We start from the raw sequence: 18,580 nt of genomic DNA, 5'->3' as shown, positions 1-18,580 counted from the left end.
GATTCGGGGAGGGAAACTGGGCCACGTGGGGGGGGGGGGGGTCCAGCTGTAACGATCCAATCCCTCTATCCAAATCATTAATTCGTCTGCCTCAGTTCCACCTCTCCCTCCCCTCTCGTTCTCTTTCCAGCACATATTCAGTCAGTCCCAAAACCAGGGGAGGTTACAGTTTCAATAACCAAAACCCATTATGGAACAATTTGGGACATTCCGCACTCCAGTCAGTTACAGATCGAATGTTAAGTTACAGCCTCTTTTCCCCAGACCGTTTCCCCAATTCACCCCTAATTGAAGTCCGGCCAGCTGAACTGACCGTGGCACCAGTTCACAGGCCGCGATAATATTCATAGCACCGCGTAGATAGAGTTGAATGAAGCAGTGGAAAGACACGGTGGTACTGTACATGTCTGCGTGTGGCGAATCGGAGAGACAGGAAGAACAGGCCTCGAACGACCGGTCACTTCCTGTATGCCATAAAGGCTTTAATTCAGTTGGGGACACCAGCTTCAGCACAACTCCAGAGGGGAAATACAAAACATTTCCTGATATTCTTCTGTCAGTTTCCGCTCGCTGACTCCGTCAGAATATGCACAGTGTGTGTGAGCGTGGTGGTCGGGGACTGTGCAAGTTCAAATCTGTGTGAAGCACGTGTGGGTGTGCGCGAGTGTCGCATTCTGTGAAGTGTGAGAGTCCAAAAGTGTAAATGTACTCTGTGTGTGTGTATGTATATAATAATTTGAGGACTGTGGGGTGAAAAGGCTACAGGGAGGGAGCCCTTACCGTCCATCCCTCACTCCATGTCTGCTTAAAGGGTAACAACAACCAACAGAGCCTAGCTAGTAGTGATGTGGATGGGGTAATATGTTTGGAAAATCAAAATCGCAATATCGAAACGCAATACATACCGTATCGGCACCTAAGTATCGTGATGTCTCTGGTAACTCCCAGGCTACTAGTAGCTGTGGAAACTAAATGTTAAGTCACAGCACCGAGCTGCCATGAGTTGGCAGGCCAGCAGGCCTGGGGGGGGGGGGGGAAACTAGCAGAGTGGTGGAACAAGAGGCCTTAAGTTAGGTCTCGAACTTGTCAACTAAATGGGACTTTTTCCTCTGGTTTCCTTGCAAGCCTTTCTCCCTAGCTTTCCTCTGCTCATTTTCCCTAAACTTTTAAGTGGAAACAAGTTTATAAGACTTTTTCCTGTCTGTTGGTTTTAGCTAGCCCCTGAAACTGGTGTCAGTCTTAGGCTACCTGGTCTCAGTGGTGTATGCTTGTCCAGTGTCCCCTCACGCTTAAGTCACACATATGGGGGTCCATTTAATGATTCACACGTCCCTGTGCTTTTTCCTTGTGCTCAGCCAGCCACTTACTGGATATCCTGTCAATTGTTATTGAGAACCCGTCGACTCCCCGAAGAACACACAGTGAAACACACACTACTGAATGATTTAAAAATGGCACCATAAAGCCTCTTCCGATTACAGTCAAGCGGTGCCGTCAGCACCCGACTGAGTTCACATTTCCCACTCCTTTCTTCATGCAACTGCCACAATTGACATGCAGTTGAAAAGCCCATCACACACGGGTGGGAAAGGGGCCATAGGGTCAAGTTCATTGCATAAACCACTTCTGCAGTCAGACCCCCCCAGTAGGGACAGTAAACACAAAGCTATATGACCTCTATACAGTGCATGTGTTCTATTGTGTACACTACCTTTGGTATAGAAAGTCAAGCATCTAATGGTTCTGGGTAGACTGAGGGCCTTGGTCCCCAAGGAGGATTCTACTACAGGTTACTTCAGGGCCCTTGACCCACACCAATGACTATTTTGAGGGGAAACAGTGTCCTTATTTGTTAGTAATGACTAGGAAGTTTAACTATCAGTGCGACTCAACTATTCCAAGTTTGGTTACAATGTAGGCTAAAACAAGTTCAACATTGTAGCCACAGTTCAGTGCATTGGCTGTGAGGTGTTGACTAGGTGTCCAAAAATATATATATATTGCCGTGTCACTTACATTTATCAACACGAAACAACATGTCCTGTGTGGCATTGGCAACTATTCTGTAATCGCTATCGGCAAATGGAGTTATACTTGTGGGCAATTAATTGCTGCAGTCTTTTAGCTTGCGCACAGAATTGCATCCTCTCTGCATTAACATGTCTGTCTGTCTGTCTGTCTGTCTGTGTTCATGCCGGCGCGGTAATGGTTGTTGCCCAGCCCCACTGATTATAACAATGTTTCCAAATACTCATTTACTGACGCAATGCCAAAACCTAATGGCTGAACGACACTAATATATTACATGTATTCTTGACATAAAACTACTAATTACTTGTGCTCTCCATATCACACACACACACACACACACACACACACACACACACACTACTCTGACCCCAAACAGAGTCGCATTTCATTACAATAATCAATTATTTAAAAAGGACCACCCTTTCATTTGGGCCCAAGCGTCACAGATGTCACCAACGTCAATTGCTATCAACCCCCCCTCCCCCCATCACGGTCAATTTCAGTAGAGGCATTCATTTTTAAAGCGGCCCTGTCATAGGGATTATGAAACAGCAAGTCTCAATGCTGGTGGTAACATGGTGGAGCAGGTCCAAAACTGGGTTAGTTTCAGGCTATGTAGCATTTTAGTTATTAAAACCAAGAACCTTGTTTTAAATGTGTGCAACCAAGGGGGAGAAATTGTGGAACTAACTATGATGCACTATTTTGATGCACTATTTTCGCGTCTTGGGAACAATCTCAATGCACAATAGTGCATGCCATGTGGGTAAATTCCTTGACGTTAGCAGGTTTATGAAGTCCCATGCCAGCTATCTTTGGCGTCTGGATGCCACAATATAACAGCAAGATCAGACTTGAAACGTACGCAGTTGGTGTAACTCAGACACAGAAAGTTGCGCTGCGAGTGTAGCCTATTCATCAAAAATGTAAACAATGAAACAATCCAGATTATGACATAGTCCCGCCGTAGATCAACTCAGGCCAGGGCCCACTCCTTTCTTCTTGTTTCTTACCTTTGTATCTCTCCAGAACATCTTCGTACGCCTGGGCGAATTCCTTTTCCTGAGAATGGTTGGTCGGCAGTAAACCCGGGATGAAGCCGGCCATGGTGCCTCTGTTACCGGTGGCCATCAGCCGAATGGCCCACTACCGCAGTAATCCAACCTTGGTTTTATCCTATATAAAATAAACGTCTGTCTATGTGAACGTTACAGCCTACGGATATTTAATTTATCGACCCATTATTGTCCAATGTGTCCGCCGAACCACAATAGCAGGAGCATCGTTCGCCGTGTTCTCTGAACTCAACCTCTTCAGCTACCTTCCTACCCGGCGAATATTTTTTTATGTGCGTGCGTGAGCGCGCCCCTGAAGCGTGTCTGCGTAATGGCAAGTCGGGGTCCTAGTGGGCTGGCTCCTTCCGAAATCAGAAGAGAGGCTCCACTGAAATAGTATCTGGACGCCGGTTCGTATATCCCCTTTTGTCGATGTCTTTATTCAATGAAACCGCTTTAGCGTCTCGTTTCTTCCCAGCACAATGGCCGCTTCTATAAAGCCAAGGTTTGTGTGCTGCGACTCTCCGCCTGCTTCTCTTCCTCCCTCTCAGGTTTCTATATTCTCCCTGGAGTGGCTGTCATCCATCCCTCTCTACCGGCCATGCCAGAAACCTACACCGGAGGAAATGTTTCGCTGTAGGTCAATAGATGGCTGCGGTGGTAACATGTGCGTAAAGTAGGGTTGGAGCGCCCCTCGGTGGTATCCCGACCGGTGTAACGGCACCTCCTTTTACTCAAAAAAGATGGCGTGTCCAGTAATCAGTTTTGAGGATAGTTGCTTTTGTCTTGGGCTGAACCCGCCATCTAACGGCAATGGAATGGAATGCCATGCCAGTTGAGACCTTTAAAGGACCACTGTTCCAACCACAATCCACACCCATCACAACCGTTTAAAAGAATGTGCTGTATTTCCTCAATCTCTCGCTTCTTGCATGGAGACTAAAATCAAGATCGTAATTTAGGTCACTCCTTTCCAGAAAAATAAGGGCACACAATGAGGGGGCTGGCTGCACAGCCACCACTGCACATTGTGTGTCAGGGTGCAACACCAGGACATACAGGTGGAGGCAATTATTCAATAAATACACAAGAACATCAATAGATATCAATGGGCTGGATCCATTGTCCTCATATAATCTCAGGTGAAAGATCCATAACATCCCATAGACCTAATCCTATAAGTGGCTCATCTATAGCCCAGTATAATCAATGAATGGCATGTTCACAGTAGCCTATACCATCGACAAGAGGTAAGGGGATCTAGACAGGTGAGACGTGTGTTGTGTCCGCCGTCCATAAAATGGGAGGCTGTGTGTAGTATGGGGATCTCAGAAGTCCAGACAAATGCATCAGTAGAGGGATACCTGCCATAGCTTTCTCCAAGCCCAGCCTTACCCTGACCAATACTGTACTGTCATAGTGCTTCCTAGCCTGACCTGACATCAACCGGACATCACCTCTCCGTAGCCAAGAGCTGTCATGCATCATCAGCATTTCCTCAGTACTGTGAATAATGCAGACATGACTAGTAGAAGACCAACTTTATAATCCATCCGCAACGGATTCGTTCAGTCGGAATATTATGGAATACAAGAACATGACTAAATACATAGGGATAAGAAAGACTTATTTTTGAGGGAGTGAGAAATGGAGAGTAATAAAGCGACGCTAACTTCCCGATGAAATTATCCAGAGCAACTCCATGGAGATATTTTCTTTCTCTCAATCTTTTTTCTCAGACATGTCTTGTCAGTTTCTCTCTGTCAACCCCCCCCACCCCCACCTCGTCTCTCTTTCCAAACACACACACACACACACATCCAACGATCCACAGCCATGAAGGCTTTGTATGAATACAAACACACAAACCCACACAGTGTAGACCTTCAGCCGTCAGACCTGGCAAGCACACAGACACCACACACTGAGTTGAGTCGCACTGACTGAGTCTAGAGATTGGCACATGAATGCAAAGCAGGTCAGCCAGATGTTGTTGTTGACCGTCCATTGGCTCCCGCAGCAGTGCACACATACGCGCACACTCACAGACAGTCACACACACACATACTGTAAACCCACACACACACATAGACAGTCATACACACTACTAAACCCCCACACACACACATAGACAGTCACACACACACATACTGTAAACACACAGTCACACACACACATACTGTAAACACACACACACGGATCACCACCAAAACAGACATATGATACAGTAATATAGACGCAAAGAGTAGAGGAAGGGGTAATAGTGATGGGAATGACCTCAAGGAGGGTGACGTGACTCGGATGACATTCAGTTTACGGTACATCGGTAGATCCACTGACTGCTTGACCACTGTTATCATTTTAAGGATGCAGTTGTATAGTGTTTCTTCATCCTGTATGTAGGCTATTCATTAATAGCTCCTGTACTTTGGCATACAGACACCTAGCATAATCCTTCACAGGATATCCTTCCAGATGAACATGGGTTCACCCCAAACGGTTTGACATACATTACTGTCTAATAAGATTCCCTCCGGGAACACAACCATCGTTACCATCATCAGATCATAAGAATAGCTGATATAGTCGAGACATAGGATATCCCACCAATCACATAGTGCCTTCAGAAAGTATTCACACCACCTTGACTTTTTCCACATTTTTGTTGTGTAACCGCATGAATTTAAAATGTTTTAAATTGAGATTTTGTGTCACTGATCTATAGACAATACCCCATAATGTCAAAGTGGAATTATGTTTTTAGAAATGTTTACAAATTATTAAAACATGAAAAGCTGAAATGTCTTGAGTCAATAAGTATTCAACCCTTTTGTTATGGCAAGCCTAAATAAGTCCAGGAGTAAACATGTGCTTAACAAGTCACATAATAAGTTGCATGGACTAGTTAATAAGTTGCAATAATAGTTTTTAACATGATTTTTAAATGACTACCCCATTTCTGTACCCCACACATACAATTATCTGTAAGGTCCCTCAGTCGAGCAGTGAATTTCAAGCACAGATTCAACCATAAAGACCAGGGAGGTTTTAGAAGGGCACCTATTGGTAGATGGGTAAAAAAACAAACAGACATTGAATATCTCCTTGAGCATGGTCCAGTTATTAACTACACTTTGGATGGTGTATCAATACACCCAGTCACTACACAAATACAGGAGCCCCTCCTAACTCCAAGAGAAAGGAAACCGCTCAGGGATTTCACCATGAGGCCAATGGTGACTTTAAAACAGTTACTGAGTTTAATGGCTCAGTTGGTAGAGCATGGCACTTGCAACGCCAGGGTTGTGGGTTTGATTCCCACGGGGGACCAGTACGGAGAAGAAAAAAAAAAGTATGAAATATATGCACAAATACAGTGGGGCAAAAAAGTATTTAGTCAGCCACCAATTGTGCAGGTTCTCCCACTTAAAAAGATGAGAGAGTCCTGTAATTTTCATCATAGGTACACCTCAACTATGACAGACAAAATGAGAAAAAAAATCCAGATAATCACATTGTAGGAGTTTTTATGAATTTATTTGCAAATTATGGTGGAAAATAAGTATTTGGTCACCTACAAACAAGCAAGATTTCTGGCTCTCACAGACCTGTAACTTCTTCTTTAAGAGGCTCCTCTGTCCTCCACTCGTTACCTGTATTAATGGCACCTGTTTGAACTTGTTATCAGTATAAAAGACACCTGTCCACAACCTCAAACAGTCACACTCCAAACTCCACTATGGCCAAGACCAAAGAGCTGTCAAAGGACGCCAGAAACAAAATTGTAGAGGAAAACTTGGTTCAGTCTGCTTTCCAACAGACACTGGGAGACAAATTCACCTTTCAGTGGGGTAATTACCTAAAACACAAGGCCAAATATACACTGGAGTTGCTAACCAAAATGACATTGAAAGTTCCTGAGTGGCCTAGTTATATTTTGGACTTAAATCGACTTGAAAATCTATGGCAAGATTTGGCTGTCTAGCAATGATCAACAACCAACTTGACAGAGCTTGTATCATTTTTAAAGAATAATGGGAAAATATTGTAGAATCCAGGTGTGCAAAGCTCTTAAAAGAGACTTAACCAGAAAAACTCACAGCTGTAATTGCTGCCAAAGGTGATTCTAAACTTTAGTGACTCTTGCTTATCTATTATTAATGATAAAATAAAAAATCTTTGACATGAGTGTTTTGTGTAGATCATTGATTTAAAAAATGACAATTAAAACCATTTTAATCCCACTTTGTAACACAACAAAATGTGGAAAAAGTCAAGGGGTGTGAATACTTTCTGATGGCACTGTACCTCAAGGCAGTTTCTCAAACTCGGTCCTGGGGCCCCCAATGAGTGCACATTTCTTTTTCCCTAGCACTACACAGGTGATTCAAATAACCAACTCATCATCAAGCTTTGGTTATTTGAATCAGCTGTGTAGTGCTAGGGCAAAAATCCAAACGTGCTCCCAGGGGGGCCCCAGGACCGAGTTGGAGAAACCCTGCCTAAAGGCAAGTCTGCCAGGATCTTTAAACAGGGACCAAATCATTACTTTCCCGTTATAACCCCATCTAGTGGTCATCGGTGCCAACTACAACTTTCTATCTGATCCTGCATGATAAAAGAAGCACTGATGAAACATGATGAAATGTGCTAGTCATCTTTGTTTTAGCACGCCGAGTCCAGCTGCAGACAGTGAATGTGGCGTATGAGACATGCACACACAGACAAACACACACTATGAGGCATGTTGCCTCACTACAGAAACCCAGTTTCAACATTTTAGCCTATTGCATTTTTTTACGCACTGATTTAGCCCGCTAAGTGGCTAATTTGTCGCTAATGTTGCAAAGCACCTATTATGGCAGAAGATTGAATCAGATCTATGAATACATATAGCCCCTTGGCTTGGGTTCTCAGAGTGTTCTGAGGTTGTGTGTATAGGGCCTCTGTTGACGTGTGTTTTAACTAGCCGACATAATTGACTAATAGCGAGGCATTCCGGCTCCGTTTTCCCATTCCAAATAGCTCAGATCCACCCTCCCTCTCTTTCTCTATGTTTGCCCTCCACATATACTCTCTCTCCTTTTTACATTTCATCATTGGTCTTCCTCCCATCCTCCCCGTTTGAACCTTGCCCCTTTTCCCTGTCTGCCCTCCTTCCATCTTCCTCTCTGTCCATTCTCTCTTTTTTCTTTTAAATGTGGATTTCAGTTCAGTATATCCCTCACTCTACCTTTTTCTGTGTCCACAAACACTCTTTCTTTTCTCCAACTTCAATTCAAATTCAAATGCTCGCTCTCTCTGTTTCACTATTTGTTTTGGCTGCTTTTTCTCGCTTTTCCAGTGTCTTTCCTGCTCCCTTCATAGCCATGGAAACCGGGAGACCGGGAGAGTGTGCATGCAGGTCGCCATGGCAACAGGGGAATGGGGAGGAGTCAGGCTAGGAGCTGTCCTTTGCGCTGCCTGGTGAAAAATGTTTGAGCAAGAGCTCAGGCAGGCAGTCACCTAGACACGCCTCAGTTCCATGCAGGCACCTTATGTCTGGGGCCTGAGTACATACTGTATGTACATACATTTCCCCCACCGCATTCACTCTGCCTCCATCCGACATTCGCACACACTCATTTCATATGCACGTTTACACATAGGCTATACAAATCAGCAAATATCCAAATCCCTCAAGTCAAGACAGTTACTTGAAAATAATTCGATAAATAATCCACAATAGCAGGACAATTTTGAACTGTTTTGAAAAGAACGTTCCAATTCATGAGACAAATGTAGGTTTTGTTTCATGTAACATGCTTACGCTACTCAGCTGATCCAATTTTCACATGCCAATCTGTCACAAAACTTAATTTGGTCAAATGAATTACATTTAATCCAAATATATTATATTATAAAATGACCAGACGCTATGGATGCTAATATAAACAGTCACACTTGCTTTTATACTAGTTTATGTTGATTCTCACTTCATCCTTCATCCTCAATTGCATCCAAAATGAAAACCAATATGAAATATTGAAAAAAAACGACACCACACAACAACTTTTGTTGCCAATAGCGTCAACACTGTCAACACTGATCCAAAATATCTCTCACATAATCAAATTACAACAGTAAGACAAACACAGCCTTTCCTCTGCCCACTCACACAAACACACACTCGTACGCACGCACTCTCGCACGCAAGCACACACACACACACACACACACACATACACACACACACACACACACACACAGCCAAAACCCTGGAAGGCTGGCACCACAACACATCAGGACAGCTGTGAATTCCAGCTCTTCAAACCAGGAGACGGTCAAATGACCAGTATGGTCAAAACCTCATAAACATGGGTTCAAAAGAGACAAAAGGGTTAAAAAACAAGACACATGTCACAACCGCTTCAAGTAAACAGGCCACCAAAAAAAGACCTGTTTGTAGCTTTAGCATGACAGTTTCGTTTCTCTCACACTCCTTTCTCTTGACCTCTGACCAGGAATTGGTTGAGTGCCTCCTCTCTCCCCCACACTGGTTAGTATATACAGTTGAATTCTGATTCACAGTTCACACAAGTGCAAACTGTGTATTAAACCTGTGTTTAAAATTTAACAGTGTTGAAACACTTTAAAATATTTTGTTTAAGTGGATTGCAGTTCACCAGTCCCAATTTAAATGTATTATTTTCGATGGCTCAGTCCGGATATCTGATTCACAACAGTTATCAGGAGCTTCTGTTACACACCACATCAATCCAACTCTTTGTATGCATCTCTTTTAGCGCACAACAATCCCACCGGGCACACACTGGTTGAATCAACGTTGTTTCCAGGTCATTTCAATGAAATGGCATTGAACCAACGTGGAATAGACGTTGAATTTAAGTCTGTGCCCAGTGGGACGCTGATTGTGTTTGTAAAGAGTAATGAAAGTAACAGAAATAGCAGGCGAAGAGCAGCTTGCATGCCTGAGGAAACAAACGCGGCATACATAACCATTCCCTTTTCACGATATCTTTAGTCGCTCCTTCCGTCACAAACACTTTACTCCCTTATAAAACCCAAGCTGGAACAATGGCAGGTTCACTGATTCATTTTTTTCGTTGAAATCCTCAAGCCATAAACCTGACAGATTATTTTCTCTGATGTATTTGTAGCAGTATCACAACCCTTCAGTAAAAGTACAGTACACTCTGTTTAAAAATATATATGCCTAGTTGCTGCCAATTGGAGTGTTGCTATGATATATGTTTTGTTGCACTCCCAACCCACATCCACATTCATAGAGGGATAGAAGGATGGAGAGATGTAGCCTCATCCTCACCACTCCCTCCCATACAGCACAATCATTACAAAGATAGCTCTTTTTTTCAATTACATTAGACTAAACAATATTCCAATGTGTAATAAAATGCTTGACATTGTAAGGAAAACATTGCCACACATTTGCCTTCTGTCTTCCCCGAATGAAGGAGGACCATTATCAGTTCCCATCTCTGCAGGTATACCCTCTACAGGTGAGAAGTATATACTTCCCAAATGTCTTACCTGCAACACGCACCACCGCCCTCTCGGCCGGGTCCAGCACAGAGTTGTGGGTTTTCCTCTTTCTCCTCTCTCCTCTCTCGTGTCTGGACGGTCGGTTCCAGGGTAGGGTGTCCCCAGAGGGGCCTTGGAGTCCGGACGGGCAGGGGGACAGAGAGCCCCCCGAGCGCTCGCTACGCAAAGACCGCTCGCTCCTCTCGCTAACGTAGGAGCGCTCGCTCAGTGTCTCCTCGTCCGAGGACTCCATCACACCGGAGGGCTGGAAGAAAAAGAGGGAATGGAGTAAAAGAGATGGGGAAGAGTGTGGGGGTGGTAGAAATAAGGGCAGGGTAAAAGGGGGGAAGAAAAAAGGGAGGACAGAGAAGAGAAAGAAAGGAAGTATGAGCGATAGGCAATGCTGTATAATTCATCACCCACAGTGTAATCTGGCATCGCTCACGAATAATGCAAGGCTTCTTGTAATTCGTTTAAGTCACCTTGGTTACAACACGATGTGGTAAACTAATGGTGACGACGATAGGGAGGAGGATGGAGGTTAACAGAACTGCCAGGTCTCAATGACGCTCAATGAGTTTGACGAGTTCAAAGTAATATGACAGCAGAAAACCATTACTCAACTTCAAGATGAAGATGATTGACATAAAGGCAAAGAGGATGGCTAGACATCACAGCGTCACTGGAGCGGTTGTGAAACCACACCACACTTCAATCAATAGTCAATGGAGAAGGACAGGAAAAGGACGAAATCAGGACAATTGAGCATCTTTCAAGCAACCTTGGCGACAATCAAGAGCAGTATGACTTCCATTACTCTACATTCAAAATAGATGATTGACGGGTGCGTCTTGGGGTCATGATGATGACGGTTCAACAGACATCGCTGCTGAGTCCCTGAAGTAATGATGTGGAAAGACCAAGGGACAGGTTGATCGAATACCCTCACTCCAGATTCTATTAATACAGTCTGGGTCCTGGTCGATACTGGATTCTCTACTCGAGTCATGCAGAGAGAGGCGCTGAGGAGCACTGAGTTCTTCTGTGATCAGCTGCATGTGGATGGGACCCACGGGAGCATGGACTAGGGCTCTGTCCATCATATTGGGGATCAATACCACTGACCTCAGCACATTGGTGTCTGGGGACTTTGAATGGGTTTTACTGTCTAAAGGCTGTCTAAAGGCTGACCCAGTCATGCTAAATGACTGACGCGATTTGATTCTGGTTTTATTCAGCTATTTTTCAGACCAGACCTTTGCAGTTTTACGTCTCATGAGGATCCTAGTTAAGCACAAAACCACCACGGTTTTCCATTTTTATCTAAATAAGGAAGAGTATTTAAAAGAAAGAGTTTTGGCCTTCTATCCATAATTTTGGCCTTCTATCCAATTTGCAATTGACTGAAATTATACAAACTCCCTTACTACTATAGCAGTGGTTAGGTAGTGGAAATATTTCATTGATATGTGAGTAGTAAGTCAAACAAGCTAACTACTATTTCCATCTGTGGTAACTGTGGCAAATTTCCTTGTACTAGTCTAGCCCTGGGCAGAATGCCTGCCCAACTTCCTCCAGCATGTCCCTTCCCAGCATCCTCAGCGTGCCGTTGGATCACTCAGTTTCCCTGCTGCTGCCTGACAGAGTGTTGGAGTGAGGCGACCGGAGCCAGTGGTGTATAAATAGAGACAGAATGGGGGATTCAAAGCCACACTGTGTCATTATGCCTTCGTGTGGCATCGCATGAAAGGAAGACAGCTTTTGAAAGAAAAAGCTGAAAAGTCCGAAAAAAATCTGAATTATTCAATAATTACCTTTCCAAAACAGCCCCCTCCCTTCTCTCGCTCACAGTCCTCTTCCCTCTCTATCTTTCAGTCTTCTTCCCTCTTTCTCCTCCCTTTCTGTCTCAGTTCTCTTCCCTCTCCCCCTCTCTCTGTCTCTGTCTCAGTCCTCTTCCCTCTCTCTCCCACTCTCCCCCCGACAACAGCTGTTGGAGTTGCACCATGTAAAGACGCAGAACAGTTGACTGGGTTGATTTATAAGATGTAACGAGGCTTCCGGATTTGCATGGCCATGGATACAGGGTGTTCCCATCCACAGCTGAGACAGAGTGATTCCAAAACAGCATTCCTTCATAGTCTATGGACCGATTTACCGATTAACAGCTGTTGAAGCCTCATTGATAGTTGAACAGATAGTAGGGTTACCTAGGCATAAAGGCAAATAATCCACATGGTTTTGTGTATGTGCATGAATGATCTTGGAGACAGTTGAGCGATCCTCATAGATATAGGCCTCCAGCTATGAGTAACACTGACTAGACTCTCAACCCCGACTCACTGGCGATCCAGACATGCTCCGATACAGAAAACCACTGTCAAAAGTCACTGCCATTGAGGTGCTGCTGGAGTTGACTGTCTGAGGGAATGAACATGAGAGAGAGGGAGAAAGGAGAGAAAGCGTGTGTGTACTCCATATGCAGGTTAGCGTTTTTTTTCTTGTTCTGGAGGCAGCTCTGCAGAGTGGTCACTAGCTAGCACAGCCACAAAAGTCAGAAAATCTGATTTTAAACCTAACCTTAACCCACACTGCTAACCCTAATGTGTAACCCTAACCTTATATTAACACAAAAGAGTTATATATTTTTTTAAATAAATGTTTAGAATACAGCCAATTTTGACTTTGCAGCTGGCCTATCTAAGGGGAAATCGCTCATTTCTGCCTCCAGGACAAGAATCATGACAATAAACGTCAACCTGCACTGCGCATATGTGCGTGTGTGTCAAATCAAATCACATGCGCCGAATACAACAGGTGTAGGTAGACCTTACAGTGAAATGCTTACATACGAGCCCTTAACCAACTATGCAGTTTTAAGAAAAATAAGTGTCAAGAATGTACAGTTGAAGTCAGAAGTTTACATACACTTAGGTTGGAGTCATTAAAACTTGTTTTTCAACCACTCCACAAATGTATCATTAACAAACTACAATTTTGGCAAGTCGGTTAGGACATCTACTTTGTGCATGACACAAGTAATTTTTCCAACAATTGTTTACAGACAGAACAACAGCAAAGGACCTTGTGAAGATGCTGGAGGAAACAGGTACAAAAGTATCTATATCCACAGTAAAACGAGTCCTATATCGACATAACCTGAAAGGCCGCTCAACAAGGAAGAAGCCACTGCTCCAAAACCGCCATAAAAAAGCCAGACTACGGTTTGCAACTGCACATGGGTACAAAGATCGTACTTTTTGGGGAAATGTCCTCTGGTTTGATGAAACAAAAATATAATTATTTGGCCATAGTGACCATCGTTATGTTTGTAGGAAAAAGGGGGAGGCTTGCAAGCCAAAGAACACCATCCGAACACCATCCGAACCGTGAAGCACGGGGGTGGCAGCATCATGTTGAGGGGATGCTTTGCTGCAGGAGGTACTGGTGCACTTCACAAAATAGATGGCATCATAAGGCAGGAAAATTATGTGGATATATTGAAGCAACATCTCAATACATCAGTCAGGAAGTTAAAGCTTGGTCGCAAATGGGTCTTCCAAATGGACAATGACCCTAAGCATACTTCCAAAGTTGTGGCACAATGGCTTAAGGACAACAAAGTCAAGGTATTGGAGTGGCCATCACAAAGCCCTGACCTCAATCCTATAGAACATTTTTGGGCAGAACTGAAAAAGTGTGTCAATGCAAATATTCCGGGTAGCCATTTGATTAGCTGTTTAGGAGTCTTATGAATTGGGGGTAGAAGCTGTTAAGAAACCTTTTGGACTTAGACTTGGCGCTTCGGTACCGCATGCCATGCGGTAGCAGAGAGAACAGTCTATGACTAGGATGGCTGGAATCTTTGGCAATTGTTAGGGCCTTGAGCAGCTGACATACCAAGCGGTGATGTAACCAGTCAGGATGCTCTCGACGGTGCAGCTGTAGAACTTTTTGAGGATCTGAATACCCATGCCAAATCTTTTCAGTCTCCTGAGGGGGAATAGGCATTGTTGTCCCCTCTTCACGACTGTCTTGGTGTGTTTGGACCATGAGAGTTCGTTGGTGATGTGGACACCAAGGAACTTGAAGCTCTCAACCCGCTCCACTACAGCCCCGTCAATAAGAATGGGGGTGTGCTCTGCCCTCCTTTTCCTGTAGTCCACGATCATCTCCTTTGTCTTGATCACGTTGAGGGAGACGTTGTTATGCTGGCACCACACTGCCAGGTCTCTGACCTCCTCCCCATAGGCTGTCTCATCGTTGTCGTTGATCAGGCCTACCACTGTTGTGCCATTGGCAAACTTAAGGATGGTGTTGGAGTCGTCTTGGTGAACTGGGAGTAGAGGAGGGGACTGAGCATGCACCCCTGAGGGGCCCCCGTGTTGAGGATCAGCTTGACAGATGTGTTGTTACCTACCCTTACCACCTGGGGGCAGCCCGTCAGGAAGTCCAGGATCCAGTTGCAGAGGGAGGTGTTTAGTCCCAGGGTCCTTAGCTTAGTGATGAGCTTTGAGGGCACTATGGTGTTGAACGTTGAGCTGTAGTCAATGATTAGCATTCTCACATAGGTGTTCCTTTTGTCCAGGTGGGAAAGGGCAGTGTGGAGCGCAATAGAGATTGCGTCATCTGTGGATCTGTTGGGGCAGTATGCAAATTAGACTGGGTCTAGAATTTCTGAGATAATGGTGTTGATGTGAGCCATGACCAGCCTTTCAAAGCACTTCATGGCTACAGACGTGAGTGCTACGGGTCGGTAGTCATTTAGGCAGGTTACCTTGGTGTTCTTGGGCACAGGGACTATGGTGGTCTGCTTGAAACATGTTGGTATTACAGACTCAGGCGGGGACAGGTTGAAAGTGTCAGTGAAGACACTTGCCAGTTGGTCAGCGCTAGCTCGGAGTACACGTCCTGGTAATCCGTCTGGCCCTGCGGCCTTGTGAATGTTGACCTGTTTAAAGGTCTTACTCACATCGGAGAGCATGATCACACAGTCGTCCAGAACAGCTGATGTTCTCATGCATGCCTCATTGTGTCTTGCCTCGAAGCGCGCATAGAAGTTATTTAGCTCATCTGGTAAGCTCGTGTCACTGGGCAGCTCGCGGCTGTGCTTCCTTTTGTAGTCTGTAATAGTTTGCAAGCCCTGCCACATCCGACGAGCGTCGGAACAGGTGTAGTAGGATTCAATCTTAGTCCTGTATTGACGCTTTGCCTGTTTGATGGTTCGTCGGAGGGCATAGCGGGATTTCTTATAAGCGTCCGAGTTAGAGTCCCGCTCCTTGAAAGCAGCAGCTCTACCCTTTAGCTCAGTGCGGATGTAGCCTGTGATCCATGGCTTCTGGTTGGGGTATGTACGTACGGTCACTGCGGAGACAACGTCATCGATGCACTTATTGATGAAGCCAGTGACTGATGTGGTGTACTAGACACGACCGCCACCCCTTGTCTTATCGGAGGCAGCTGTTCTGTCTTGCAGATGGACGGAAAACCCATCCAACTGTATGTTTTCCATATCGTTGGTCAGCCACGACTCGGTGAAACATAAGATATTACAGTTTTGAATGTCCTGTTGGTAGGATAGGTTTGAAAGGATCTCATCCAGTTTGTAATCCAATGATTGCACGTTGGCTAATAGGATTGATGGTAGACCCACTTGTTGTCGGATCCTTACAAGGCACCCCGACCTACGTCCCCGATATCTCTGTCTCTTCTTCATGCGAATGGCATGGATTTGGGCATTGTCTGAAGTAAATCTTTTGCGTCCGAGTCGTACTGGACGAATAGTTTTTCTTTAACGAGGTGAGTAATCGCTGTTCTGATATCCAGAAGCTCTTTTCGGTCATAAGAGACAGTGGCAGAAACATTATGTACAAAATAAGTTACAAACAACGTGAAAAAACACACACAATAGCACAATTGGTTGGATCCCGTAAAGCAGCAGCCATCTCTTCCCGGCGCCATAGACCATGTGTGTGTGTGTGTGTGTGTGTGTGCATGCGTGTACGAGAGAAAAATCTATGATAATGAGACGATATGTCATCATCTGATCATCTCACCACAAGCAACATTTACAGAAGAGCAAACTACCTTATCACTTTTACCAAGAGGATGCTCTCCTAAAAGAATGCTGGGGTGGGGAATGGAAGCCTGCATTGCTCTCAGGGAAGTACTCAATGTATCCTGAGAAATCTGTTTTATTGGTTGTTCTGAACGAGGCAATTCAGAGGCAAATGGCCAGATTCGATCGAGTAGACACAGACAGACAGACAGACAGACAGCTGACAGGCAGGCAGGAAGACAGCAGGAAGGGCAGGCGGACAGGCAGGCAGATACAGACGGACAGTACTGACATACACTGTCTGACATTACTTCCATTTATTTTACAGCAAAGACAACACAGAACAGTGCCACCTCTGTGACATTTTATTCCATATAGTTTCATGGTGGTAGTTCCCTGATTCTTGAATATTTAATGAAATAAGGGGGCACTGCAGCTGAGAAAAGGACTGAGAGTAGTAGACATAATATTTGGCAACGAGTGTGAAGTGTCTCACGGAATAGGAGAAAAATATGATTCTGGTTTAAAACGGGACATTGATGACTACTTGATTGTTTATTTACTTTGACTAGCGTGGGCTAGACAGACAAACTGACCGTGTTAGCTTATGATTTATGATCAACACAAGGCTGCTCACAAAAGGAAAAGCCATCTGGTGTGTGAATCAACGGGGGACCCATGAATCTTGCTTTCACCCCTAGCACAGATTTTTGCTATTTTCCAGACAGCCTTTGGTGTGAGGAAGGCTGAACATAGACAACTTGTGTAAAAACAGACTATAAATGTATAACATTCCTTGATGCCGCTCTAGAGATGTATTTTGATGAATGCACGGTCCCCATAGTATTATCACCTGTAATTAATGGTCGATCAATGACATTATCGTAATCAGGGACACCTACTTCTATTCAGAAATCTAAGCTATTGTAACATAAATTACAATAGCTTGAATAACCAGCTCTTGCATATGGCTATGGACTTAACGAAATAACAATAGACCATAAGAATGTTATGCTCTGTAGAAGAAGGGGTGATGTCTGTTGTGAGGAAAAGAGAAGCAAGTGCTTTAATATGTAGCGGTAAAGCTATGCATTTGAGCATCGGTCCTATTTGGAATTGTCGTGGGGAACAAAGTCAAGGAGCATACTGGAGCTATTTGTCCACACTGCCTGCAGAACGGGCTAATAACGTTCATCCGTCTGTGACATGGGTGTTTTGTGTCTCTCTCATTCGTAGAATAACATTGTTAGGCTGTTGGACCTAGAAACCCTTCCAACCCCTTTTCATTTCTAATTTTCAAGCACAAAGCACCTAAACCAGTAGCAAGCATGGATAAAAATCGATTTTGATAGGCATATGGGATACCTTATATTTTTATCTTACCAAAAAAATAACAATTCCCTATACATCAGTATGTATATCCTAATAGATTAATTAGACCAATAATTTTATGAATTACATAAAGATCGATTTATTACTATGCAATTAAGAACAGATATTGGACATCAGGCTACGGGAATACTTTTACCACATCGGTAATTAAAATGCAACCATAATACATGTATTGTATCATATGTATTTCACAATCTAAAACGGCTGTCAATATGATTCAGATTACACATGCTGTGTTCCGCGACACCGAAACCTTACCGGAGAATAGCGGTCCCCAAATCCGAATATCCTATTGGATTAGAGACAGGGATGCTGTGGCTAGAGTCTCCCTCCTCACGACAACCTTCTCCTCTTTCGGACGCACGTTTAGATACAGACTGTCTGATCAGGGCTGCGACTCAGCGGTTTGTATCGAACCGGGACAAGGAAGAGATGAATACCACGACCGTGAATCGTTAATGGCTGTCTATTCCCCTCCTTCCTTCTCCCTCCTTTTCTCCCGTTC

At 44.3% G+C, this 18,580-nt stretch overlaps 1 protein-coding gene across 7 annotated transcripts in view; it reads right to left on the bottom strand.

Annotated features, from left to right (window-relative positions):
- LOC139554568 (microtubule-actin cross-linking factor 1-like) overlaps positions 1-18,580 on the bottom strand; it is a 253,793-nt gene extending 235,213 nt beyond the window's left edge. For 4 of the 7 annotated variants that reach the window (XM_071367483.1, XM_071367485.1, XM_071367486.1 and 1 more), the window contains exons 1-2: positions 18,334-18,579; positions 10,638-10,893 (exon numbers count right to left, since the gene is read on the bottom strand). In XM_071367483.1, the coding sequence (XP_071223584.1) occupies positions 10,638-10,881 (244 nt within the window). In that variant the 5' untranslated portion in view covers positions 10,882-10,893; positions 18,334-18,579. Of the gene's footprint in view, positions 1-10,637; positions 10,894-18,333 lie in introns of all 7 variants that reach the window. The other 3 variants (XM_071367478.1, XM_071367481.1, XM_071367484.1) reach the window with 1 other exon arrangement.

This window comes from Salvelinus alpinus, chromosome 26 (genome assembly GCF_045679555.1).
Source record: "Salvelinus alpinus chromosome 26, SLU_Salpinus.1, whole genome shotgun sequence".
NCBI lineage: Eukaryota > Metazoa > Chordata > Actinopteri > Salmoniformes > Salmonidae > Salvelinus > Salvelinus alpinus.
Note: the sequence above shows the minus strand (reverse complement) of the source record. Positions and strands in the feature narration are given on the sequence as shown.